This window comes from Argentina silus (genome assembly GCF_951799395.1).
Source record: "Argentina silus genome assembly, chromosome: 22".
Lineage (NCBI taxonomy): Eukaryota > Metazoa > Chordata > Actinopteri > Argentiniformes > Argentinidae > Argentina > Argentina silus.
In genome coordinates this window covers 3897698-3922091 of record NC_139676.1, presented here as the reverse complement: position 1 = coordinate 3922091, position 24394 = coordinate 3897698, and the positions used below count along the sequence as shown (strand labels likewise).

General features: G+C 48.5%; 4 protein-coding genes across 8 annotated transcripts; 2 read left to right on the top strand and 2 right to left on the bottom strand.

Moving 5' to 3' along the window:
• The first annotated feature begins 206 nt into the window (after positions 1-206).
• Positions 207-4875, top strand: smcr8b (Smith-Magenis syndrome chromosome region, candidate 8b). Its single transcript, XM_083694023.1, has 6 exons — positions 207-578; positions 750-1159; positions 1575-2422; positions 2529-3002; positions 3117-3657; positions 4124-4875. Exons 1-6 carry the CDS (start codon positions 393-395, stop codon positions 4572-4574), a joined length of 2910 nt encoding a protein of 969 aa, XP_083550149.1. The 5' UTR covers positions 207-392; the 3' UTR covers positions 4575-4875.
• A 117-nt stretch (positions 4876-4992) lies between these two features.
• On the bottom strand, positions 4993-13716 carry LOC310821806 (uncharacterized protein). 4 transcript variants are annotated; one of them, XM_083694035.1, is made up of 21 exons: positions 13489-13716; positions 13145-13303; positions 12813-12930; positions 12527-12620; positions 11680-11830; positions 11217-11382; positions 10981-11106; positions 10752-10814; positions 9958-10080; positions 9654-9809; positions 9244-9297; positions 8828-9051; positions 8584-8663; positions 8052-8135; positions 7886-7954; positions 7678-7782; positions 7435-7558; positions 7276-7332; positions 6255-6301; positions 6010-6060; positions 4993-5628 (listed from the first exon to the last, which is right to left on the bottom strand). In XM_083694035.1, the coding sequence occupies exons 2-20, from the start codon at positions 13248-13250 to the stop codon at positions 6016-6018; spliced, it is 1992 nt and encodes a 663-aa protein (XP_083550161.1). In that variant the 5' UTR covers positions 13251-13303; positions 13489-13716; the 3' UTR covers positions 4993-5628; positions 6010-6015. The 4 variants fall into 4 exon arrangements, with proteins under 4 accessions (XP_083550161.1, XP_083550162.1, XP_083550160.1 ...); XM_083694036.1 differs by having other exon boundaries at positions 7276-7336; positions 13145-13716; XM_083694034.1 differs by having other exon boundaries at positions 13145-13716.
• Positions 13717-14113: 397 nt separating this feature from the next.
• ptcd1 (pentatricopeptide repeat domain 1) lies at positions 14114-18111 on the bottom strand. 2 transcript variants are annotated; one of them, XM_083694029.1, is made up of 8 exons: positions 17430-18111; positions 17135-17275; positions 16844-17062; positions 16439-16540; positions 15663-16355; positions 15297-15413; positions 14773-14955; positions 14114-14538 (listed from the first exon to the last, which is right to left on the bottom strand). In XM_083694029.1, the coding sequence occupies exons 1-8, from the start codon at positions 17907-17909 to the stop codon at positions 14305-14307; spliced, it is 2169 nt and encodes a 722-aa protein (XP_083550155.1). In that variant the 5' UTR covers positions 17910-18111; the 3' UTR covers positions 14114-14304. The 2 variants fall into 2 exon arrangements, with proteins under 2 accessions (XP_083550155.1, XP_083550154.1); XM_083694028.1 differs by having other exon boundaries at positions 16844-17275.
• A 2207-nt stretch (positions 18112-20318) lies between these two features.
• On the top strand, positions 20319-22542 carry LOC310822030 (filamin-B-like; the record flags this gene model as incomplete). The annotated part of the gene is made up of 7 exons (XM_083694319.1): positions 20319-20496; positions 20666-20758; positions 20927-21028; positions 21233-21412; positions 21838-21942; positions 22087-22260; positions 22433-22542. The coding sequence occupies 7 exons, from the start codon at positions 20319-20321 to the stop codon at positions 22540-22542; spliced, it is 942 nt and encodes a 313-aa protein (XP_083550445.1).
• Positions 22543-24394: the final 1852 nt, after the last annotated feature.

The window sequence follows — 24394 nt, the reverse complement described above, 5'->3', positions numbered from 1 at the left end:
TCCGTGTCGACTGCGCGACAGGCAACGGTTTCATATCCTTCCAACGAACTAACCCTCCTGGACTAAAGCTGACTCACGGAGGTAGCGGATCAACACTGGGCTGGCGCACCGCCCGTGGATTTAACGGGGAGGGAGGGGGAGCAGGACTTACTGTGACCCGGTAGACGGAGACCTGAGGACGGATCTGTAGCAGATTCTCAGCCCCCAGCCCTAGCCACAGTCCAAGTGGGACCAGCTGTTTGTGCAGGTTGTCATTTTCAAACTAGATCACTCCTGTCATTTATATGTCAATGGTCAGTATGTACATGTACCAGATCCATTGGATGCTTTTTAACACTGAGCAGTTAGCGGGACCTTAGAATCGACGCTGAGAGACACTGCCGTAGGACATCATGATCGGCTCTCCAGACGTGTTGGCCTTCACCAGTGAGGATGGGTTTGGGGATGGCTACTCTGACCCATATGCAGTGCCAGAGGACCTCTTCCTCCCCCTCTTTCCCTCCACCAACCCCTGGAGTAACACCTCCAGAGCCAAGTTTAACAGAGACTTCATACTGGTGGCAGAGTTCTCAGAGCAGGTGGGTCTTTGTGTGTGTGTGTGTGTGTGTGTGTGTGAGAGAGAGAGAGAGAGTGTGAGTGAGTGAGTGAGTGGGTGCTGTTTGGCCTGTATTTGTTCTTTCAACTGCTGTGCTGAGAGATGATGGTGATGATGATGATGATGATGATGCGGATGATCTTCTCCTGAGCAGGTGGGTCCCCTGCCCGTTTTAACTGTCCCAGCCGACCCCAGAGTCTATGGCTCCTTCGACCTGAACCAGTTCTCCCTGCGGATCATGTCTGTGGACTACCAGGCCTCGTCCCCCGGCCCCTCCTCCCAGTACAGCGGCCCCCGCCTCAGCTTCAACGAGGACTCTCAGGTGGTCATGGGCAACTCCAAGGAGGGGGCGTTCGCCTACGTCCACCACCTGACGCTGTACGATCTGGAGGCGCGCGGCTTCGTGCGGCCGTTCTGCATGGCGTACGTGTCGTCGGAGCAGCGGAAGATCATGGAGCAGTTCCAGGAGCTGTCGCTCCGCTTCGGCCGCGCCTCAGAGAGCCTGAAGACCGGGAACAGACGGGCCTTCGCACAGGAGCTGCACAGGAAGCTCCGAGACCTGGAGTAAGATATTATTCACCACATACATACACGCACATACACGCACACACACACACACACTGTACACACATTCACACACTCAAACACAGTCAGACACACCAGGTGCAAAATTCACCCCTTCTTTTTGCAGCGGAGTATAAAACACCCAAAACAAAACATGAAACTGTCATCATTTACCCTTTCCCTCTTATCCCCTTCTCTTAAGCTGACATGTAACCTTTTGGTTCTCCACTTGTTATTGCATCTGCAATAGTCTGTAGTTGATCCCATTGGGACTACACTAGTATTAGGTACAGTACATACTGCAGACACTAGATGGACAGACTGCTACAAACACTAACACCTGTGTGCCATGTTTAAACTTTGATTGGAGAAGTTAAAAGAGATCTTCTTAAAATTACTCTGTCTTTGTTGACAGGTTCACACGCTCTCACCTGCAAAAGCAGGAGGGACTACTGAGGGCAGCCAATGAGAGCGCAGAGGAGGGGGAGGCGGAGCTACAGAAGATAGCCAATGAGCTGGCCAGTGTGGAGCGATCCGTCCTGGAGCACAGGGACCTCCTCCGCCAGGTCACGTCCTATCCGAACAGGAAGTTGAAAGACCCTGACTTCCTGCCCTACGATCCTGTCGACGACTCTTCTGACCTGCTTAGCTCCCTAACTCCTGACCCCAGACTCCTCACCCTAGACCCTCCCTCCCCCTCCTACACCCCCCAGCTGGTGGCCGGTCGCTCTGCCAAGCACTTTGACCGTCACCTGAAGCCCCTGCAGGAACTGAGCGACCGCTACTTCCTGGACCTGATGCTGGAACAGCTGGGTGCCACAGAGCGTTACCTCAGAGGAGACCAGAGCGTCCTGCACACCGTCCGCATCACACACACCCTCTCCAGGAAACACCCACACACCAACTTCCTGTTCGAGCTGTGGGACCAGGAGGAGGAGGAGGAGGAGGAGGAAGAGGGGGAGGAGGGGGGGGCGGGGCTGAAGGGAGCAGGATGTAGCGGGATGCTACTTCCTGTGGCTGTGTGTGATGCCCAGGGGCCGCCCGGGAGCATGGACTCCTTCTTTTCTTGTGTCGAGGAGGTGCAAATCAAACTTGAGATGGGAAGCAGAGGAGGAGCGTGGGCCCCTGAACCTGAGGTGGAGGGAGAGGGAGAGGTGGCCACGGAGATGATTGAGAGTGTGAGCAGCGGTGACAGCATCGAGGTGTTGGGCACCGAGCGGTCGTACAGGACTCAGGGAGTCGCGGAAGCAGGAGACGTCAGAGGTAGGACACCGACCGTTGTCGTGACTGTCATTGTTGTTATTGCATGTGTGTCTGGCCAGGTGGTCAACAGTTCCCCTAGCTAACAGTCAACACTCTCCCCCAATAGAAATGTCCGGAGAGATGGTTGATGTGAGGCGTTTCCCTGTCGACCTGGGATTCAGGCGTATGCGTACGCTTGCGCGTCGGGCGAACAGCGAGGACAGCATCGAGGTCCTCAGCACCACCGACTCCATCTTCCCCGATGACCTCACTGCCATTACAGAGGAGGAGTCAGAAGACACACCCCCTCAGCAGCACAGAACTCTGGGTAATGAAGTCCAGGAGGAGGAGGAGTCAGAAGACACTCCCCCTCAGCAGCGCAGAACTCTGGGTAATGAAGTCCAGGAGGAGGAGGAGTCAGAAGACACACCCCCTCAGCAGCACAGTACCCTGGGTAATGAAGTCCATGAGAAGGAGGAGTCAGAAGACACACCCCTTCAGCAGTGCAAAACTCTGGGTAATGAAGTCCAGGAAGAGGAGACTCCAGGCTCAGACACACCCCCAGACTCAGACACACCCCCTCAACATCAGGAAACTCTAGGTAGTACATGTGCCATCATGCTCTCCTGATTGATAGTGATAATAACATTGACTGTAATAACCTGATTACAATCATATAAATGTGTAACCTGATTTTTACGTGTTAACTTAACAGTCCAGGAATGTGCAGCAGAGGAGGGTCACCTTGCCAATGGCGGAGTGACAGGTCAGCGTGTTCCCCCCCTGCGGAGAGTGCCTGACCTCCGCTTGACCTTCACCCCCCCAGTGATCCTGGAGCCCCTCCCTCTCAGTGAGCTGGGCCGCTGGTCTCTCTCTGACGCCCCCTGCAGGCTGAATGTGGACGAGGCGTCAGACTGCGCCAGCTACATCACCGCCTCCCCCTCCTCTTCCGAACCCCCCTCCTTCACACCTCGTCACCATGGCAATCCCCGGCCTCGCAGGCGGAGGAGGGCGGGGCTCGGAGCACTCCGGTTCCTCAGGCAAAACTCCTTTTCCCAGCACGCCGTGTTCTGCCTACTAAGCGGCCGGCCGCTGGTGGTCATTGGTGGAGAGGAGAACTATGTGAGGAAGGTGGTCGCGGCCCTCTCACTCTACCTGCCGGCCCCCGGTCGCTATGGAGATGCGGTGCAGCCCTGTTTGGCCAGGCCCCTCCAGCTGACAGACCTTCTCACCTGGAGGCTCATCGGCATCCACAGGTGAGACGCAACACCTGTCAATCAGACTGTCAATCCTTCTATCAAAAAAACATCCATCTATTAGTATGTCGATCGAACAGCCCACCCACTCCACAGGTTTAATTCTCAGAGAAGGAAAAATTTGTGATTTCAAGATTTCGATCCATATCCATACATATGTCATAGAATATGCAAGTATGGCATTTGAAACAGTTCATTTCAGAATGCCAAAAATCTGAACTCTATGAATTGTATAAGGTGTATAAGGTTGATTTAGCTTGGAGTTTGCACTTTTGGGGCTGCTCTGTTGGTTCCATTATATAGGGCAAATTAAATCAAATGCAGCTCCAGTATTTGAAAGTATTTCCACCTTTCCCGTGTTTTCAGATCAGAGGAAACCACTTCAGGCGATTGAGACACCGTTCTGGAATTCAAACCCCAAATAACTAACGTTCCCCTCCAATCCTCTCTCTCTCTACCATACCAGATCGTCCTCTACTCCAACTCCCGGTATTCTCCACCCTCGGGGGCGTTACGGTCGCTATGTGGCGCTGTTGGACCTGGACCAGAGGACGCTATGCTGTCCGCCCTACAGAAACACTCTCATTGGCCGGCTGGCCAATCCCCGTACTCTGATTAGCCGAGGCAGCACCTACCTGCTGCACCTGGAGAGCTGTCTGACAGCGTTGGCCGCCAAGGCCTTCCTCTATACCTTCAGCCACACGCTCCACCTTCCCATCAACCCCGGCGACGACTACGCCACGCTGGCCAAGCGCCGCAGGGACTTCCTGTTGGGGCGGGGCAGCAGTGGGGAGGACGACCTGAAAGTGATGTACTTCCTGTCTGACCTCATCAAACAACGCCACTCAGGTAGTAGCCCTCCGGTCCTCAGCTTCTCCTACGGCCCCGCCCCCCTCCATAGGAATATTATTACATAGGTCGTATAGCCCCGCCCCTCCACTGAAATTCAACAGAGACTTGACCCCCCAATCCCTCATAGAAATCTAACTGCACTGTACAGCCACGGCCCCCCTCCATAGAAATACTGCAATATAGACCCTACAGCTTCCCTCAGAAATACAACATGGACTGTGCAACCTATGACTCTGACCCTCCGTAGAAATAGTTCAACCTAGACGCCTTAGCCATCGTAAAACAGCCTATAATCATGTGTACTGTACCACACTGTGAAAGATCTGTAGGTTTTATAAACAGAGATCTAATTTATTAAAAAGAGATTACGACAGGTCTGTGGTGTGTCAGTGAATCTGTCATGTTTTTGGTTCGTTTGCACACAGTTCAGTTGGGAGTGAACACATGGAGAATAACACTGATGTTATAAAGAACACAGACATGAACAAAATTATGTTTTATTAAGTTCTTGAATGAAATAACATACAGCTCAAACACCAAGGAATCTGAATGCTTTCACAAACACACACCAACTATTTACACATGCATACAGATCACACAGGTCTCCATAAACAAAATAACCCTCTTTTTTGGGGGGTTCGTAGAGTCGATTTGAAAGTACACAAACTAACATACAATAAAATTAACAAAACATCTATTTTAGTCTCGTCATCGTGTTTAAAAGGCACAAACAAACGCACAGTGAAGTCCAAAGGCCGGTTTCCTGGATTAAACCTACTCAGGCCCTGCGTTCCAATAATCTCTTCATCCCTTGCAGTCTTTCTCCTCGCTTCCTTGTCATTGGAGGACAACATCCAAGGTTCCTCCCTCTTTGATATTCTCCTCTGACGTTTTCGGAAAGGGAAGCGAGGACGTAGCATTCGAGGAAAGACGATTGGGACACAGTGCTAGACTCCAATTGGTGATTCTCCAAAAAAAAGTGTTGGGGGGGGGAGGAACCGCCCTCCTCCGAGTGTTCAACACCAATCTTTCCCTCGTTCAGAGCGTCTTGGTCCAGGTTGGAAGGTTGGTCGAGATGCCAGTGGGCAGACAAGGAACCGGCGCTGCTACGGCAACACCCTAGGAGACAAACAGCGTGTAAAGAGAAACGGATCGACCATCCAAGTGAGACAACAGCCATGTCTGAATGCTCATACTGCAACCTATTTAGAAGGCGTTTTCAGAACGTGAAATTTACCAAAATTTCACGTATGTCTAAAATGCCAGGATGTCGTACTAGATCTGCCTTTACCTGTAGTATCAATTCACTGTACACTATGGAGGATTTTGGTCCCACAATTCAATGGAGCAGGTAAGGGAAAGTAAATAAGCAGTAGACAAATTTAACAGATGATATGAGCACTCATACACAGCCTGAGAGACTCAGACCAGTTAGAGAAAACAATGTCCATCAACTCATTATGACGGACGGACGGACGGACCCCCCCACCCCCATCTTACCCTGGATCAGTGAGCAGCTCTAAAATTCAGAACTGAGGCAGGAGGTCTGACCTGGAGAGACACATCATAGCACTTCTTACAAACGGCATGTACATGAAAAATAAACATCATAACTCAGACAAACCGGACAGAAGCTTTATAGCCGTGATATCGTTTTTTGAGAAGTTATATTTTTGATATATAAGGTCTTTACCAATACAACTGAAATATATATGTACACATGATGTTTATGGTTACTGACTTACTGCTGGTTCCAGTAGGGTGGGGCTGTGTGAAGGGGCCACGGGACTGTCTGGGGGGGGGGGGCAAAGACAGATATGCCATTTAGCAACTTACAGTACAGTGAGTGCATAATTATTTTGTATATATATATATGGTCTCTGTGGGAATCAAACCCACAACCTTAGTTCTTGCTAGTGCCATGCCTTACCAACTGAGCCAGACAGGACCACAACTTTCATTCAAAAACACAGACAGAGAGCAGAGACACACAGCCAATTCTCAGTTGGGGGGCCCCCCCCCTAACCCACACCCACTCAATCAGAATGGTAGACCCAATTTGGCGAAGATAAGTAGGGCAAGGAGCACAATTACAGCTTCTGCCTATAGAATCTCTTCAGATATACAGCAGTGGTAAGGGGTTGAGGGCAGATTCATAAGACAGACAGATGGATAGATAGACAGACAGACATAATAACTTACTGCAGTAGGAACTGAGCACCGCCACACCACACCAGGACATGGAACAAAACCAATAACAAAAAAGCAACCCATCACTTTCAGAGAAATATCCAAACCAAGAAACTGCCCAGTTTCAGAACATGATAAAACACAGCGACACGGCTCTGATCACAAGTGTAGAAAACAATATCATTGAAATTATCTTTCTAGCTTGCCAAATTTCCGTCACAGAAACAACAACAAACGTTTGCTAGCTTCAGTGAGTGTTTAGATTTGACATGTTGAATCTTGGAGACACAATAAAAATGGGTTGTCTCGGCTTTAAACATGTTTGAGTTCAGTAAGTGAACACACACCGTTCTGATGTTAGAGACGAAAAAGACGCATGCAAACTATGAAGCATTTCGCAGGGTTGGTTGAGGGCAACTCAATTTCAACACAATTTATTTCGAAATCGTCCAAAACAAATGCAAATACATTGAATTGGAATTTCTATTGACTTCCTGTATTGAAATTCAACTTCCCCCACCCAACCCTGGCATTTAGAGCTTTACAGCTTTAAGAGAACGGTAGAGGAACACTCACTGGTCTGAGCGGATCTTCTCTGACGAGGAGAGGGAGGGAGGAGAGACCGGACCCACTCTGTCTAGAAGGAGGTGGACGACACCAGAGAGTAAGCAAAACAAGACACAATATGTACACACCTCTCCCTGCGCACACGCACACGCACGCACACACGCGCACCTTTGTAAATGTCTACACCGTCTTCCTTCTGAAGCTCATCCTCCACTCCTCGGAGGAAAGAGTGTAAGACGTCTGGAGAGGAGGAGAGACAACTACACAGCCACTTCAACGCCCAGGGATTGATCTAGAGAGATGGGGGAGGGAGAGAGAGAGAGAGCTAGGGTTAACTTCAGCTAATGTTCTGTAGGGAACCTCCAGAAATAGGATGTGATGTCACAGAGACGGAGGAAGTGGTGTAAGTACCTTGTAGGCGTTGAAAATGGGGAGCGCTGACGTCAGCGGACAGTGGAGGATACGCTGGGCCAGAGCCTGAGTCACCAACAGCAACAATGCCTGGTCTGGATACAGCTACACACACACACACATACATACATCAATAAAACATTATCAAAATGACAACACATCAACATGACACTAACAGCTGTGTGTGTGTGTGTGTGTGTATACATACATTCTGGAAGGCTCGTGGGATCTGGATGAGCTGATTGAGCAGTATCGTCTTGGTAACCTCCATCGCCTCCTACACAGACAGAAAGATGGAAAAAGGGGAAAAATGACCTCCACATAGAGGATGGGTGTGTGTGTGTGTGTGAGTGAGTGTGCACGCTCACATTTACCTTCAGAAAGTCAGGGTCAGGCTCCTGCAAAGGGGCGTCGGAGGAAGAGTTGACGACATGGAGAAAACTTGCCCAACTGAAAGACTGAAACACACACAAGCACAAACACCCAGCTAAGGACACACACTGTACACTATATCATACTGTCAGGAGAACAGTGTGCAGCAAATGGTGTTACATGCAGGGCATCGGCAGCGATGTGGGCAGGGAAAACTGTAGAACCGCCATATGTTATTAAATTGTTTAATAGAGTTTTATTTGATATGCAGGTGTGTCAGGGTCACACGGTCAGCTGCCTTAGGACCTCAACTGGAAAGGGAGAACTTGTTCTAGGTTATTGTTTATGTGTTCTAGGTGTTCTGGGTTCTTGTCTCTGTTCTAGTTGTTGTAGGGTTCTTGTCTGTGTTCTAGGTGTTGTAGGGTTCTTGGTTTCTGTTCTAGATGTTGTAGGGTTCTTGTCTCTGTGTTCTTGGTTCCAGGGTTCTGTCTCGGTGTTGTAGATTCTATGGCCTGTGTGTTCCAGGTGACTCACGTCCAGGTAGAGGGCGACGCTGTCCCTCAGGGCCTTCAGGCCAAACTTCACCACGTCCACGCGCTTCGGAACTACTGCACCTGAGAGAGAGAGAGAGAGAGAGAGACGGAAGGAGAGAGAGGGGGAGAGAGAGAGGAGGTAGCAGAGAGGAGAGAGCAAGAGGGAGAGGAAGAAAGAGAGAGTTAACAACCCTCACACATTAGCACATTAGAATGCCAGTCATCAAAGCAGCTGTTTGTCGGACCTTTGACCAGCTCCCAGCGAGCAGTGAGGGGGAGGGGCTTGGTTGCCATGTCGACTGTTTCTAAGGGAGCAGTTCCCGTGGTGAGGATGCGGAGGTAGACGGCGAAGAGGTGGGGCTGGAGGCGACAGTGGCTGTACGGGGAGTTGGAGAAGCTGGAGAGGGCGGAGCTAAAGTCTCCCGCCTTAAACAGGTAGAGGGGGATGAGGTCCTGCACTGCCTGTAGACTACACACACAGAAACACACACGTCAATTTAACCAACATATGGAGGCTAATATGACAGAGGCTAGTTTATGAGGTCACATCTGAGAATATCAAAGGAGTGGGGGGTATTACAGTATTATATACATACTGTAATATTATATACATACTGTAGCCTCTGTAAATAAATCCAATGAATGAACATCTGAGACTCACAGTAAGGTTGTGTTAGTCTGTACCACTCTGAGGTATCGGGTCAGTTCTCTGTACCTGCAGACAGACAGAAGACCTTTTTTACAGACATCAACAGACTATTTACAGACAGGCAGACATCAACAGACTATTTACAGACATCAACAGACTATTTACAGACAGACATCAACAGACTATTTACAGACAGACAGACAGACAGACATCAACAGACTATTTACAGACAAGCAGACATCAACAGACTATTTACAGACAGAGATAGCAGGTTTAGGGGAATGACAGAACAGAACAAAGTTCTCACAGCAAGAGGAACAAGAAAGATGGAGACAGCAGGAGAGAGAGAGAGAAAGTCAGAGAGGTATAAGTGTGTGTGTGTGTGTGTGTGTGTGTGTGTGTGTGTGTGTGTGTGTATATACTTGTTCTCTTGTTGTAGTCTCTCGGCCCTCAGTAAGACTACCGCAGGAGATTCAGTCAGAAATTCCTTCCTGCCTTTCCCCTGCCGGACCCCCGTCACGTTCTGGCCCCGCAACACCGACACTAGCAACGGATCCCCCCACGGCAGCACACACAGGCTGGAACACACACACAATATTTTGACGACGACAGGAAACGGTTGTAATATTCTTCTGTTGTCGTCTTAACCTGCAGGTCCTCTGAAACTGTCCCACGTACAGCAACGCTCTGCTTGTCTTATTGGAGACGATCTGGAACGCCACTCACCTGTTTCTCATGGAGCGGCAGCTGAGAGGCAGGGGGAGGGTCCGGTAGAAACTCTGAAGTTTCTGGATAAACTCTAGACTGAAGTCGCACATCACTATCTGTCTCTGAACCGCGTCTGTCACCCTGGGACACATGGATATACACACACACACACACACACACACTTTAAAAACGACCCAGGGACTGTACAAGGGAGGCTGGTGGAGGTAGAAATCGGAGGACAGGCTTGTTGTAATGCATGGAATGGAATGAAGAATGGTATGAAACACAAGTACAGCAGCATAGTTCTAATCTGACGTGTGTTAGAATTGTCCCATGATTTCTATATTCTATTCTCAAGTATTCTATGTGGCCCTCACCTCACTGGTCTAGGAGCAACCTATCAAATACACAAGGCAGAGAGTAAATAACACCAGGTACTGGAGAAAGGGAGTAGAGGGACAAGGACCTGCGGCCTCCAAGGCCAAATTCCTCTCCAAAAGACGTCAACGTTCAGATCTCTTTATTTCATCTCATTGCAAACCTGGAAACTATTGCGCTGCTCCGGAAGAAATTACACACATATCTAACAAGTGGCAGGTGAAATTACACACATATCTAACAAGTGGCAGGTGAAATTACACATTGAATTACACATTGGGTTCCACGTTTTTGTTATTGTGCAGATTCTATTGGGTAAAGTTGTCAATCAATTTATTGCAACTTCTTTTATGGAGTCAATGACATATTGGGGCGGTTTGGATAAAACACAATTGTTTCTGGGTAAGAGTGTGTGTGTGTGTGTGTGTGTATACCTTAGAAGCAGCATGGGCAGGGCCTCGGCTACACTGGCCTCCAAAGGCTCCTTCGTTAAAACCCTGAAAAGGGAAGGAGAGAGAAGTCAAAGGTTAAAGGTCAGATCAAGTGGAGACCATAGGATCACAAATAAAAATAAAATAAAAACACTTGGGAGCATATTGTAGGTTTCCTGTCTAGCACCTGCTCATAGCAATTGGATGTGTGTGTGTGTGTGTGTGTGTGTACCCTGGAGGTTGCTTGTGAGTGATGAAGTGTTGGGCAGCTCCCAGTCTCATCACTGCTGCGGTCCTGGGCTTCTCACTCTCCGCTCTGGTCAGGAAGTCCGATAAGCGCTCGTACACCCGCCTGTAACTGCAACACACACACACACAAAACATTAGGATGAAGGAAAGGAGATGAGGAGAGGCAACCATTGAAAAATATTGGGACGCTCCATGAGGGGAGGTGAACGTGTCACTCACTCGTGGACCAGAACATGCTGGTGGTTTAACTGGCAGGTCTTGCAGTCCGAAGCCCTCCTATTGGCTGAGTGGCAGTGACAGGAGCAGAAGGCTAACACGGGTACGCCCTTCATAAAGCAGTCATACTCCACTGCTAGCTCGTCCCCCAACTTCAGCAGCAGAGACTCTATACACACACACACACACACACACACACACACGTGAGAGAGTTTACTTTGCAATTGTGCTGTGCAGTGCACTACATTCACGACGTGTGGAAGAGTGTTTCACATCTCCGAAATCAAATCAATATGGTTTAGCAATCTGCTACGTTGCACAGCCCAACTGCAATGTTATTGATCGCAAACACAGCCAGTGTGTGTGTGTGTGTGAGAGAGAGAGTTTGTGTGCATATACAATAGATTAGACAGCGAAAAAGAATTACAGTGTGTGTGAGAATGCACGTGTGTGTGTGTGTCTGTACCTGCCAGACGGAGGTCAGCATCTATATCCAGGAGGTCAAAGTTGAAGACCTGCAGATAACCCAGCACCACCTTGTCTCTGCGACTGCTCCAGTATACACTCCTTTTGTGGGCGTTACAGTGGCACAGCCCCGGCTCTCTCCACACAGAACACTGGCGCGAGCACACACACACACACACACACACACACACACACACACACACACACAGGACTGTAAGCTGTTTGTCGTCAACAGAACAGAAGTCACAACCGATTCACGCTCCAGTTGAAAACCAGATTATCCAGACATGTCTGTTTCAAAGATAGGCCTCCTCCAGAGGTCTGCCCACTACCAGCCATCATACATTAGCAGCACCAACATGCCGGTAAACAAGTTAGCCTCAGACCCCCTCCCCCACCCCACCCCACATACGTCCTCCATGAGGGGTACCCGACGATGCCCTCCAGAAGACACTTCAGGGCATCCACACACACACATATATATATATACACACACATATATATAACATTTACTTGTGGGTAGTGCTAGGTGAATGGTAATGTGTAATACTGACCTGTATATGTATGTAATGGCTGCATATGGACCGACTGTGAATGTGTTTTGTAGATTGTGCTGATGTGTTTGGGTGCCTTGTGTTTTTAACATGATGTTGTGAATGTGTCATTGTGTTTGTATGTACCTTTTATCATCTTGGAGCAAGTGAGGCTAAACACATTTCTGCGCAGGTACAATCTATTCTAATGTGTGACAAAGTCCTAACGCTTGAAAACTGAACTGAACAGGCTACTTCATCACACACACACACATATATATATACACACACACACACACACACACACACACTCACCTCCAATGCTACTTTATCACAGATGTAGCAGAAGCATTGGGAACAGAACATGTGGTTACTGTCCACTGGGCCTTTGGTCTCGCTGTCTGTAGCACTGCAGTGGAGACAGAAATACACAGAACAATTTGAGAATGTGTGTGTGTATAGTGAATGAGTGAGTGGAGTGTCTGTTAGTGTCACTGACATGAAAGGTATGTATGTATGTGACTCACTTGAAGGTGTGTGTGTGTGTGTGTGTGTGTGAGAGAGATACTCACATGAAGGTGTGTGTGCGTGAGATACTCACATGAAGGGGTGTGTGCTGCAGTCATAGCGTGCGTGGGGCAGCACCTCGGCTCGCTGACAGTAGGTGACCACCAGGTCATCTTCGTCCAACAAACTCAGATCTGACGCCACTGTGTTAGCTTAGAGACACAAGAGACAGTTAACATTGCCAATGTATGGGTTAGGGTTAGCACCCAACACCGGCTGCTCTGCTCTCCCTGTTTTGCTACAGTATCTTTGGTCCAGCTGAGTCCTATTGGAGTCGCTCCCACCCAGACAAACAACTGTTGAATGTGAGACTGCGAGAGGAGTGAGACCAGCTGTGCTTGACCCTCCTACAGAATATATATATACCTTGATTCTTCTCTTCTTCCACGATAAATACCGAATCGTTGTTGGCCACCGAGCAGTCTTCGTCGTCACTGCCATCGCTGAGAATGATCACGATGTTCTGATCCATCCTCACAGCTACGGAAGTGGCGGGTACGCCGAATAGCGAGACGCGCTAGCAAGCTAGGACAACACAAGAGAGGTTGAGCCCTTCACTCGCTCTTCTCTCACTTAACTCAACACTAGAAGTCGTGGTAAACACGACATTTATGACGGTAAGAGTCCGAAAATGTGTGGTTTTACGATGAGCAGGCTAGCCAGGTAACTCGTTCGATAAAAACCAGCTTTAAAAAGTAGTTCTCGCCTACCTGGGTCAATGTTGAGCAAAGCAGAGCTAGCAGAAGTCGGCTAGCAACAGCTGTTGTGGAAACTTAGCTCACTAGCAGTTATGGACAAGCGTGACAGGATCGGTAATGGAAAAGTGAGAAACGTCTACAAGTACGTTAAATGCGGGTACATAAGTGATCGTAGCTACATGTCTGGCTCACCGAACTCACTGTCTCTCTTTTCGCAATCGGACTTTTTCGCGGCGTGTTCTTCCAAACTCCAAGCCGGATGTGACACCACGACCGAAGATTTTCCTCCGCTGTCTCCTCCTCCCTGTCACTCCAGGCTGTCCTACACACACCTGACACTTGACTGAAATAAATCCCCTAAATCCCCTTACCCTCTTCCAAGCAGTAGTATTGTCCCTCATGATGCATTGTAATCCAAAGTCCACAGGGAGCTGCATTCTCATGAAGGGATTTATTTACATGATGATGAATACGTGCAAGAACTGTTGCTTGTGTCTGCTGTCCTGTCCTGTCCTGTCCTGTCCTCTGGAGCTTGAAATGTAGTGTGTGGCATATTCTAGAAACATCGATACCTTATGCATAAGCAGACACACACACAGCAAGTTTGTTTCAGCTTTTTATTTCAATCGTATGCACATATTTATTTACACATGTGACACCAGAGGGTGAGGTTGTGGATACCCAGATGTCTGTGATTTGGGTTATAGTGTCCATTCGGGCTGGCTTCAGGCTGTGTATTTTAGGGTTATGTGGATCCATCCCATGACTCTAGTAGCGCTGCGTGTCCCTCCTTTCAGACTGGCATCTATGAGGGTGCACCCCAATACTCTAGGAGCTCTGCTTGTTCCTGCCAGACTGGTATCGCCTGGCTGCTGCCTGCATGTTCCTCTGGGCTATTGGCCGCTGGTCCGACTGGTCTCTCTCAGGTCCTTTCTCCTGCTCTTCCTCGGGTTTCATCTCCCAGGGCAGAGGGGTCTCCTGGGCGGGCATGGTCCTCAGCCACAGCTGGTAGTAACCACGGAAACCGTCGATCTGGCCCAGGTAGTTATTCCTCGTCTTGTACTGAGAAAGAGAGAAAGAGAGAGAGAGAGAGAGAGAGAGAGAGAGAGGAGGGTTAGGGCAACATAGGAGAAACATAGACATATTACATGCATGCATGCATGCGCACGCGCACGCACGCACACGCACGCACGCACACACGCACACACACACTCCAACTGCTCAAAGACATGGAGGAATGTAATACACAGACAGACAGACAGACAGACAGACAGACAGACACACACACACACACACCTGGTCATAGTTGGGGGGATACCGAGAGGCGAACTCCAGTTGTTTAATGATGACCTCGTTGGGCGGGACCCCCAAGTGTTTCATGTTCCTCAGGAGCTCCTTCAAGTAGATGTAGTCCAGCCTCTGCGCTGCTCGGCCAATCAGAGCAGAGAAAACCTGCACATTGGGCATCATCCCCGCTGCCTGCAGGAAACACACGGCCATATAAGGAAAAGGAGATGCCTGATGTATTCTCTCTCAATTGATTATCATGGAGAGATTATTGATTGTTTGTCATGCCTCTCTGTCTGTGTGTGTGTGTGTGTGTGTGTGTGTGTGTGTGTGTGTGTATTAGTTCCCTCCATGTCTTTGAGCAGCTGTAGTCCGTGTGTGTGTGTGTGTGTGTGTGTGTGTGTGTTAGTTACCTCCATGTCTTTGAGCAGCTGTAGTCCATGTGTGTGTGTGTGTGTGTGTGTGTGTGTGTGTGTGTGTGTGTGTGTGTGTGTGTGTGCGTGTGCGTGTGTGCGTGTGTGTGTGTTAGTTACCTCCATGTCTTTGAGCAGCTGTAGTCCGTCCCTCTGTTTTGCACATCCCAGAGCCAGACTGCCGTAAGTCTGCATGTCCACACTCACATTTCTCTGGAACATCACACGCACAACCGCCTGCAGAGAAAACACACACACACACGACACACGTTTTCATGTTATATTTATGATTTTTCTTTAATGATTTTGTGACTGCTGAACATGACCCAGGCTATTGTTTAAGTTGGAAGAACATGGAGTGAGTGAGTGAGTGAGTGAGTGAGTGAGTGAGTGAGTGAGTGAGTGAGTGAGTGAGTGAGTGAGTGAGTGAGTGTGGGTGTGGGTGTGAGTGTGTGTGTGTGTGTGTGTGTGCGCGAGTGCGCGTACCTTAGCTCCCTCCATGTCTCCTGCCCGGGCAGACCTGCGGATCACGGTGTTGAAAAACGCAACATCCAACTTCAACTTGTGTTGCTTGGCAACCTTCAGCAGGCTCTGCAACGACTGAGTCCCTGGCTCCATGGTGTCGGCCAATAGCGTGACAGTTCTGAGGTCAGGTTGGAGGCCATCGGCGGCCATCTTATCCAGGATGCCCTCAGCTCCGCCAATCAGAGCCAGCCTATCAGACGCTCCGCTTACAGTGCCCAGAGAAACCACGCCCATCTCGCCCACCCATAGGTCTAGCAAGTTGGGGGGGCGAGCACTCTCTGTTGACTGGCAGGATAGAGAGCCAATGGGGGTCTGTTGCTCCTCCCTCACTGTTATGAGTTGGGTGGACTCCTGTCCTGATGTTACCGGGACGACTGCGCTGCCCAGATTGCCAAGGTAACCGGGCTTGTTTCCGTAGTGACCGGGCTGGATAAACAGCTGGCTTTCGAGGCTGTCCAGGTCCAGCGGAGATGTTCCTCCTCCTGACTTCGGTCTGACCCTTGACCCCCTCCCCCTCCCCCTAGGTCCAGGGGCCAGCAGCAGGGTGGAGGCCAACACACTGTCGCCTATCCCACAATCCCGCGCCGCACGGAGGAGCAGGTTGTAGTTCTGGCAGTCTGGATTAATCCCCATTTTCAACATCTGACGCCACACCTACAACACACACACAATATCAAATGTGTGTGCGAGGGTGCATGTGTATGTGTACGTGTTTGCATGTGTGAGTGTGTGCTTACCTGCAGTGCCAGTCTAAAGCCAATCTCTTTGTCTTTCACACACCCCATCAGCAGGTAGTGGAACGTCTCCTGGGTAACAGCATGACCATTCTCTAGCATCTCCTACAAACACACACACACACACACACACCAAAAAACAGATGCTTGGACTCACAATCATGGAGACCAAAATGACCCCTCCATTCAGATAAGCTGTCCACACTCCACAGCAGGTGACACAACACACACACACACACTCTCTCTCTCTCTCTCTCTCTCTCTCTCTCTCTCTCTCTCTCTCTCTCTCTCTCTCTCTCTCTCTCTCTCTCTCTCTCTCTCTCTCTCTCTCTCTCTCTCTCTCTCTCTCTCTCTCTCTCTCTCTCTCTCTCTCTCTCTCTCTCTCTCTCTCTCTCTCTCTCTCTATACCCTGATTGTTTGTAAGCAGGCACGGAGGTGGTTGGTGAGAGCGTGGGTCTTCAGCAGGGCGTGGTATGTGATGTCACTAAGAGGGTGGTTCTTCCGCTTGAGCTCCTGCTCCAATAGCAGTGCCTGTTGTAGCCCTGCCTGTTTCCATGGTGACTCGGCACAGGCATTGAACAGCGCGGTGTAGGTGGCGTCCGTGGGAACCAGACCTCTCTTCTTCATCTGTGTGGGGAAGAGAGAGACTTTATTCAAAGCTGTGTGTGTGTGTGTGTGTGTGTGTGTGTGTGTACGTACATCGTTGTAGAGTTTGAAGGCTTGTTTGATGTGGCCAGTTCTTCCACAACCCCCTATCAGGACAGTATAGTTAAACTCCTCCGGCTGAAGTCTCTCTCCCTTCAGCATCTCCCTGTCAAACATAGACAAGGCCTCCCTCAGCTAGAGACAGGAGGTGGGGGGGGGGACAGAAAGACTGGTTAGATACGGTTACACCGTCAGGTCATTCACACTAGAGAAGAGAGGTGGGGAAACGGGAGTGAGAGAGGGGGGGAGAGAAAGAAGTAGATAGAGAGAGAGAACGAGGCATCTTTACCTTGTTCTGCTTGATCAGTCTCTTGCACTGTAGGAAGTACCAATACGGCGTGTTTGTCCTTCCAGTTTTGGACCTGAACCGTACCTCCTCCTCCTCATCTTTGTACCTCTGATCTCGCAGCTCTATGGAGGTCTTACGGAACGACCTTCTTGAGGAGAATTCAGCGGCTATAGAGCCGAAGTTCTCCCCGGCAAGGTGGCTCCCAGCCCGGGAGGGAGACACCGGGGGCTCCGGTGCTGCTGCTGCTGGGTCGACCAAAGCCTCCCTCGGTCTGCGAGATCCCGCTGCCGACACGGACACCGCGAATCCTCTCCATCGGGCTTCCGTGGATGAATCCACTGACAACAGACCCGGACCCGGACCCTTCTGGCTACTGGCGGCGGACAGACCCCGTGCTGACTGAATAGAAGCGGATTTGACACCGGAATCTACGACTCTTCTCCCGTTTCTCACCCACGTCCTGGAGAGACACTGCAACATCCTCTTACGCCTAAGCAACGCGTTAGCTTGCCACCTATCGACTGTGTGTTAGCATGTGGTATTAACGGTCAAACAAACACTTAGATGCCAGTGGATATAGGGCTATAAAACAATGTTGATGAATAGTCATTTAGATCTTAGTTTCCCGTTTTGAAGCTCAGATCGTTTCTTCACTCACTTGCAGGTCAGACTGGGAAGCAAACGCACGTTGTATACATTTACCAGACCACTGGAGTAGATGGTCGAGTTCCATCTCCCGTGATTGACGTGTGTGATCAAATCTAACTAGTTCTCCATTAATGTTTCAAACGAAGGTTGTAGGAACATATATGTGTTCATTAAGTGTGTACCATGATTCTAATAATATAACGCATTCATTCATTTAGGTTGTTTTTACACAAACTGAGGGACACAGGGATCGATTAGTAAGGCTTTCAGTTTAGAGGTCAGAATGTAGATTTCTTCTTTGTCGGTGATGACACAAATCAGCAACAAACCACTGCCATCCACTGGACATATACGAGAATTGCATGTTTTCGTGTTCCCTATGAATATTAGGGTTAGGGTTTAAACCGAAATAGATATACTCTTTTTGATATGAGGACACGATTATACTTATTATGCAAATCCCACCATAAGGGTTTCTTTCATTGTGTTCCTGTATTTCTTTTTGTAATGTAGTGCAATCATAGAAATGAAAGCGATTTCATTTTCCAATTTGAGTTTTCTTTCAATCACATATGAGGCTCTTCTGCATACCTCTGTGAGATCGGGGGGAAGGGGGAGAAAGACAACTGGGTGAGGGCGATTGATGAGAGAGGGGGATATGATGGAGTGGGAAAGAGAGAGGATGGTTGGAAAGGCAGAAATGGGAGAGGTGGATAGAGGAGCAGACAGAGAAATCATCCTCAGCTTCCAGCTGGATGATCTCCCATCTGTTCTCAGGTAAGATAAGGCTTCATTGAACCGAAGGAGAGAGTTGTTAAAAGTGAAAGGAAGGGAGAGGAGAGAAAAAGAAAAAGATAACTGACTCATAGGTATGAGAGGGAGATTCCGAACAGAAGCAGGAAGGGATCAGAGAGGGCAAGAAAGACGGACATTCCGAGAAAGGCTGTCAGTCACTGAGAGGGAGTGGACACACACACACACACACACACACACACACACACACACACACACACACACACACACACACACACTCTAGATGACAGTGATAGGACATGGAAAACAGAAAGTATTTACAGGAAACTGTTACGGTAAGAGGCAAGCTGAAGGTCTATAAATGCAGCCCTTGACCCTGGCGTGGGAGAGCAATACAGGTGTGTCTTACGACTGACATAAGACACACTAAGACACACACATAAGACGTCAGTCTTTCAGTTCATCTCAGGTACTCACCTGTCTCTTTCAATATCAGACACACTCTGTGAGGACACACAACCTGTGGACATACTGTTGTTGGAAGTACTGTAAAGATGTCTGTCAGCCCCAGGTAAGAGATCATTCACATTTCAATGAAAGTACTTGGTTTGGTTCCCCATGTTTTCATAACGGTTGTGTAGATCACTGATGGCAGCATGTGTGTGTGTGTGTGTGTGTGTGTGTGTGTGTGTGTGTGTGTGTGTACTAAAGCCTAGTCCAGAAGAAGAGAGCAGACTCATCTAACTCTATTGAAAACCTCATCAACTTCTGGGACAGAGATGGGTCACACCAGCCCAGGTCAGTGTGTGTGTGTGTGTGTGTGTGTTTGTCTGCCAATGGCCCCTTGTGTGAGCATTGATTATTTTGTCTTATGATGACTGTTGGATAGATGATTCACTTATTTAAACAAATGTATTTGTTGTACGTCGCTTTGGATAAAGGTGTCTGCTAAATGCCATTCATGTAAATGTAAATGTGTGTGTGTGTGTGCTAAAGCCTAGTCCAGGAGGAGAGAGCAGACTCATCTGCCTCTATAGAAAACCTCATCAATTTCTGGGAGAGAGATGGGTCACACCAGCCCAGGTCAGTGTGTGTGTGTGTGTGTGTGTGTAGGGTGCAATATAATTTGGTGTGTCACTGTTTTCCTGGCACGTACAGCAGGGTCAGCTAATCTGGTAAACATACGTGACTCATATAAGTAAACTACTTATAAATGGATATGATTGTAAATCGTGACAATCTGTATGTTAGCATTTAGACAAGCAGTAAACCAATACCCACCTCCAGTCAGTAAAGTAGATTTAATATCTCAGTGTTTATCGCTTTCTCAGCCCCGCCCACTCTCTCAACCGACTCAATGCGAGTGATGTCACCGAGGTGGCAGAGAGAGAAGAAGACGACGACATCACTCTCGGTGCTGAGTTTGTGGACAGGCACAGGGCTGACCTCATCCAGAGGTTTTCCATGGTGATGCCGCTAGCGGACGTCATGCTGCAAAAAGGCATGCTGCACAACGAGGCGTACTCCAATATTTATGAAGAGACGACGTCCCAGGACAAAATGAGGCTGCTGTACATGGCGACCCTGAACTCAGGGGGAGCCAGGGTCAAAGCAGCCTTCTACAAGTTCCTCCTGGAGAAGGAACCCCACTTGGTCCATGACCTGAGTATGATTTAGTTATTTCTTCTTTTCCTATGTCTGCTATCTCTTCCACCTCCCTCTCTCTCTCTTGTTATGTCTCCTCTCTCTCTCTCTCTCTGTCTTGTTATGTCTCCTCTCTCTCTCTAGATATCTCTCTCGGTTGTCTATCTGACAAAAGTCTCTTCGTATTTCAGAGGAATACCGTCCAGTCCTCAGGAGACACACGTCCATTATGAAGGCGAGGAACCTGAACCCCCCCCAGACACACACTTCCAACCAGCCTTCAGGTACGTACACATACACACACACAATCCCAGACACAAATACGCACACACACACACACACACACACACACACACACACACACACACACACACACACAGAGTCATGCAGAGCGTGTCTTCCAGGGGATAGCGAATCAGAGGACTTGTTTTAATTGGTTTCCTCCTCTCTAGGTACCGCCCATACCTTAGTGACAGCCAGTGGGCAAGGTCTGAGTCAGGGAAATGTTAACGAGACCGCTACAATCATCCTTGATACCAGGAACACAGGACCAGGTACTGAACACAAGTGATTCACACCGAGCCATACTGCTCCATATCAAACTAAAGGACTTCATATTGAACTATTCCACTTCTAGTCCTATACTCAGTGGTCTAATCTGTTGCCGTATATTTCTGAGATGATTTGTACAATAAATCAAACTATCTCTCCCTTTCTCTGCTCTCCCTTCCCTCTCCTTCACTCCCCTCCTCCTCCAGGCAATCTCTGTGCAAAGATTCGAACAAGCGGGCCTTCAGAAACCGACCCGTGCATTGTGCTCAACAGTGATGGAACCCATACCATCTCCTATGTGCCTCCACTACCTGGAATATACTACATTTCTCTCCTCATCAACGACCAACAGATTCCTGGCAGCCCCTTCACTGCCAAAATCACTGGTGGGTGTGTGTGTGTGTGTGTGTGTGTGTGTGTGTGTGTGTGTGTGTGTGTGTGTGTGTGCTTGTGACACAAAACACAAACAAATATTTTGTAGAAATGACATGAATCTCATGTAAAAACAAGGAATCTTGTCAGCTCTATCTGATACAGTACCAGTCGAAAGTTTGGACACACCTTTTCATTCAATGGTTTTTCTTTATTTTTTATTATTTTCTACATTGTAGATTAATATTGAAGACATCAAAACTATGAAGGAACACATATGGAATTATGTAGTAAACAAAAAAGTGTTAAACAAACCAGAATATGTTTTATATTTTAGATTCTTCAAAGCAGCCACCTTTTGCTTTGATGACAGCTTTGCACACTCTTGGCAAAGTGTCCAAACTTTTGACCGGTACTGTATATCCATATCTCATTACAGGAGGCCCTGCCCACATGTTAGTGACGGCCAATGGAAAGGGTCTGAGTCAGGGCGAAGTGAATATGGCCGCCACGTTCACGGTTGACGCCAGGAATGCAAGGGATGGTATGAAACCAAACCAAACCAAACTCCTATGACTAAATCATACTATTCTTTTTTTATTCTTCAAAATGTATATTGAGTTTCTCTCCCCCCCTCCCCCTCCCCTCCCCTCTCCTCTCCTCTCACCCACTCTCCCCCCTGGTCTAGATTGTTTCTGTGTGTTTTTGGAAGGTCCTTCTGAAACAATAGTTGAAGATCAGGACCACAAGGATGGAACACATACATATGGTTACCTTCCGACCGAACCTGGCGAGTACAGGGTTAACATCATGGTCAACAACACACACATCCCTGGCAGTCCCTTCACCGCCAACATAACAGGTGCGTGAGTGAGTGAGTGTGTGTGTGTGTGTGTGTGTGTGTGTCTGTTGGTGTCAGTTCCAGTCAGGCAGTAACACACCTCAATCTAGTACATGATAGATGATGTCTGTTCTTCTAACCAGTATTACTATCTGAGGGTTTTGTGATGTTCCAAACGTCTCTTCCTCACTAGGCCCTCCCCACACCTTAGTGACAGCCTATGGGCCGGGTCTGAGTCACGGTACAGTCTACCAGGACACCACCTTCACCCTTGACGCCAAGAAAGTAGGACCAGGTAGCTAACTACATGGACCACAACTGAACCACACCGAAATGTAGTAGCCAACGATATCAATGTGAATATACCCACTAACAAACTACCCTCTGTCTGTGCTATTCTGCCCTCCTTACCTCTGTCTCCCACGCATTCTCTTCCTTCCCCGCTTTATCTCCCTCTCTCTCTCCAATCACCTCTCTCTACCATCCTCTCCTCTTCGTCTTCCCCCTCGGTTCCTCAGTGTCTGTGTCAGTGAACATCTCCGGCCCAGGTAAAGCTGAAATCACCACCAAAGACAACGGAGATGATACCCACACAGTGAAGTACCGCACCATCAAACCTGGAGCGTATAATATCACTGTTAAAATCAACGGCAAAGAAATACCAGACAGCCCCTACACAGCGAATATGGCAGGTGTGTGTGTCCATACACAGAAACGATCTTGTATGTATGGGTTATAGGCATTTTGGAAAGGACCGTACACTTGCGCATTCGCAAATCAAGTTCATCAGCATACAGAGGCAGTTCTAAACAAGGATACGTGTCAACAAGTTCCTCTCCTTTCCAGCGTGTTCCGCCTGCACCTTAGTGACAGCCCATGGGTCGGGTCTGAAACACGGAGCCACCTACAACACGGCTAAATTCACAGTGGATGCCAGCAAAGCAGGACCAGGTACTCCACCGACCTCAAACCTCGCCTCCATCTTCCACTCGTGTTGCGTTCTCCTGTTGGGTTTTAGCATGAAGGAGCAGCTTGAGGTTGCAGAGGGCTTCTTGAGAAGAGTTGAAGTTTCCATGGAGTAGCCATGGTAATAGAGGGTCTGGGGGCAGAGGGAGTCAGATGGTATTGTCAGAATAGAGATTGATACAGTACTGGCAAGGTTACTGATAAAGATTGACAACAGGATAGAGCCAAGGGAGGAGCATTGAGGGATACCTTTGGTTATTCAGGGGGGTTTTGCTGTTTATTCTTGCTTGTATTATTGTGCACTTGTCAATGTTGATAATCCTAGCGTGAATATAACACACTTAGTAACTTCTCCATCTCCCTCCTCAACTCCTTCTGGCTGACCTCCTCCCCTCCCTAACTTTCTCAGTTAATCTGTTAGTAACTATCAACGCACCAGACAAGACAAACATCACCACCAAGGATAACGGAGACGGTACCTTCACAGTGACTTACCGCGGCGTCAAACCTGGAGAGTACATTATCAGTATCGAAATCAACGGAAGTGAAATTCCAGACAGCCCCTGGAGATCCAAAATCACAGGTTTGTGTGATTTGTGTTTGTGTGTGTGTGTGTGTGTGTGTGTGTACAAAATGCGAGAGAGTTGTACAGTAACACATCTTATCTCTGTCATCTTCTACCTCTTCAGGTACCTGAGCCAATCAGTGAAGTTATTTGTCTGGGGAGAGAGAAGAGGGCGACACCAACACAACAGACACTTGAAACCCAGAGCCCAAAGAGACGATCGCTGGCATTATCGGTCACGTAGCACATGTATTTTGTTGAAATCTATGTAAATAATTTCTATTCAAACTTTGTACAAATGTGAAAACTGAAAATGTGAAAACTGAAAACAAACTGAAAATGTAACTTTTCAACACTGTTAAAAACGACTTAATTTGCAAAGGTCAGTCTGCACATTAGCATTCATTCTGTACATTTTTTTTTTTTTGTGGGGCAATCTCACTTTTATTTTATTGGAGAGATTCAGGAAAGTAAGGAGAGGGACTGTCAGCAGGGCATGGGCCGGATTCTAACCCATGCTGACATGGGCATATGTGTGTCCTGGCATGTGTGTGTAGACCACTGGACCACCCCAGGACACAGTCCTGAAACTTCAAAAGCCCGCGTCTCCGAACTAGCCAGAGA

Bases quoted from the DNA above. Each gene is read 5' to 3' on its own strand.
- smcr8b (XM_083694023.1), top strand. From the start codon at position 393: ATGATCGGCTCTCCAGACGTGTTGGCCTTCACCAGTGAGGATGGGTTT. The intron at 579-749 runs GTGGGTCTTTGT...TCTCCTGAGCAG, and splicing joins TGGCAGAGTTCTCAGAGCAG to GTGGGTCCCCTGCCCGTTTT. The intron at 3,658-4,123 runs GTGAGACGCAAC...CTACCATACCAG, and splicing joins AGGCTCATCGGCATCCACAG to ATCGTCCTCTACTCCAACTC.
- LOC310821806 (XM_083694034.1), bottom strand. From the start codon at position 13,250: ATGGATCAGAACATCGTGATCATTCTCAGCGATGGCAGTGACGACGAA. The intron at 11,831-12,526 runs GTGAGTGTGTGT...TGCTCGCGCCAG, and splicing joins GTGATAAAGTAGCATTGGAG to TGTTCTGTGTGGAGAGAGCC. The intron at 10,081-10,751 runs GTATACACACAC...CATGTGTCCCAG, and splicing joins CTGCCCATGCTGCTTCTAAG to GGTGACAGACGCGGTTCAGA.
- ptcd1 (XM_083694028.1), bottom strand. From the start codon at position 17,909: ATGTTGCAGTGTCTCTCCAGGACGTGGGTGAGAAACGGGAGAAGAGTC. The intron at 17,276-17,429 runs GTAAAGATGCCT...TCCTGTCTCTAG, and splicing joins GACTGATCAAGCAGAACAAG to CTGAGGGAGGCCTTGTCTAT. The intron at 14,956-15,296 runs GTAACTAACACA...TGTTTCCTGCAG, and splicing joins AGCTGCTCAAAGACATGGAG to GCAGCGGGGATGATGCCCAA.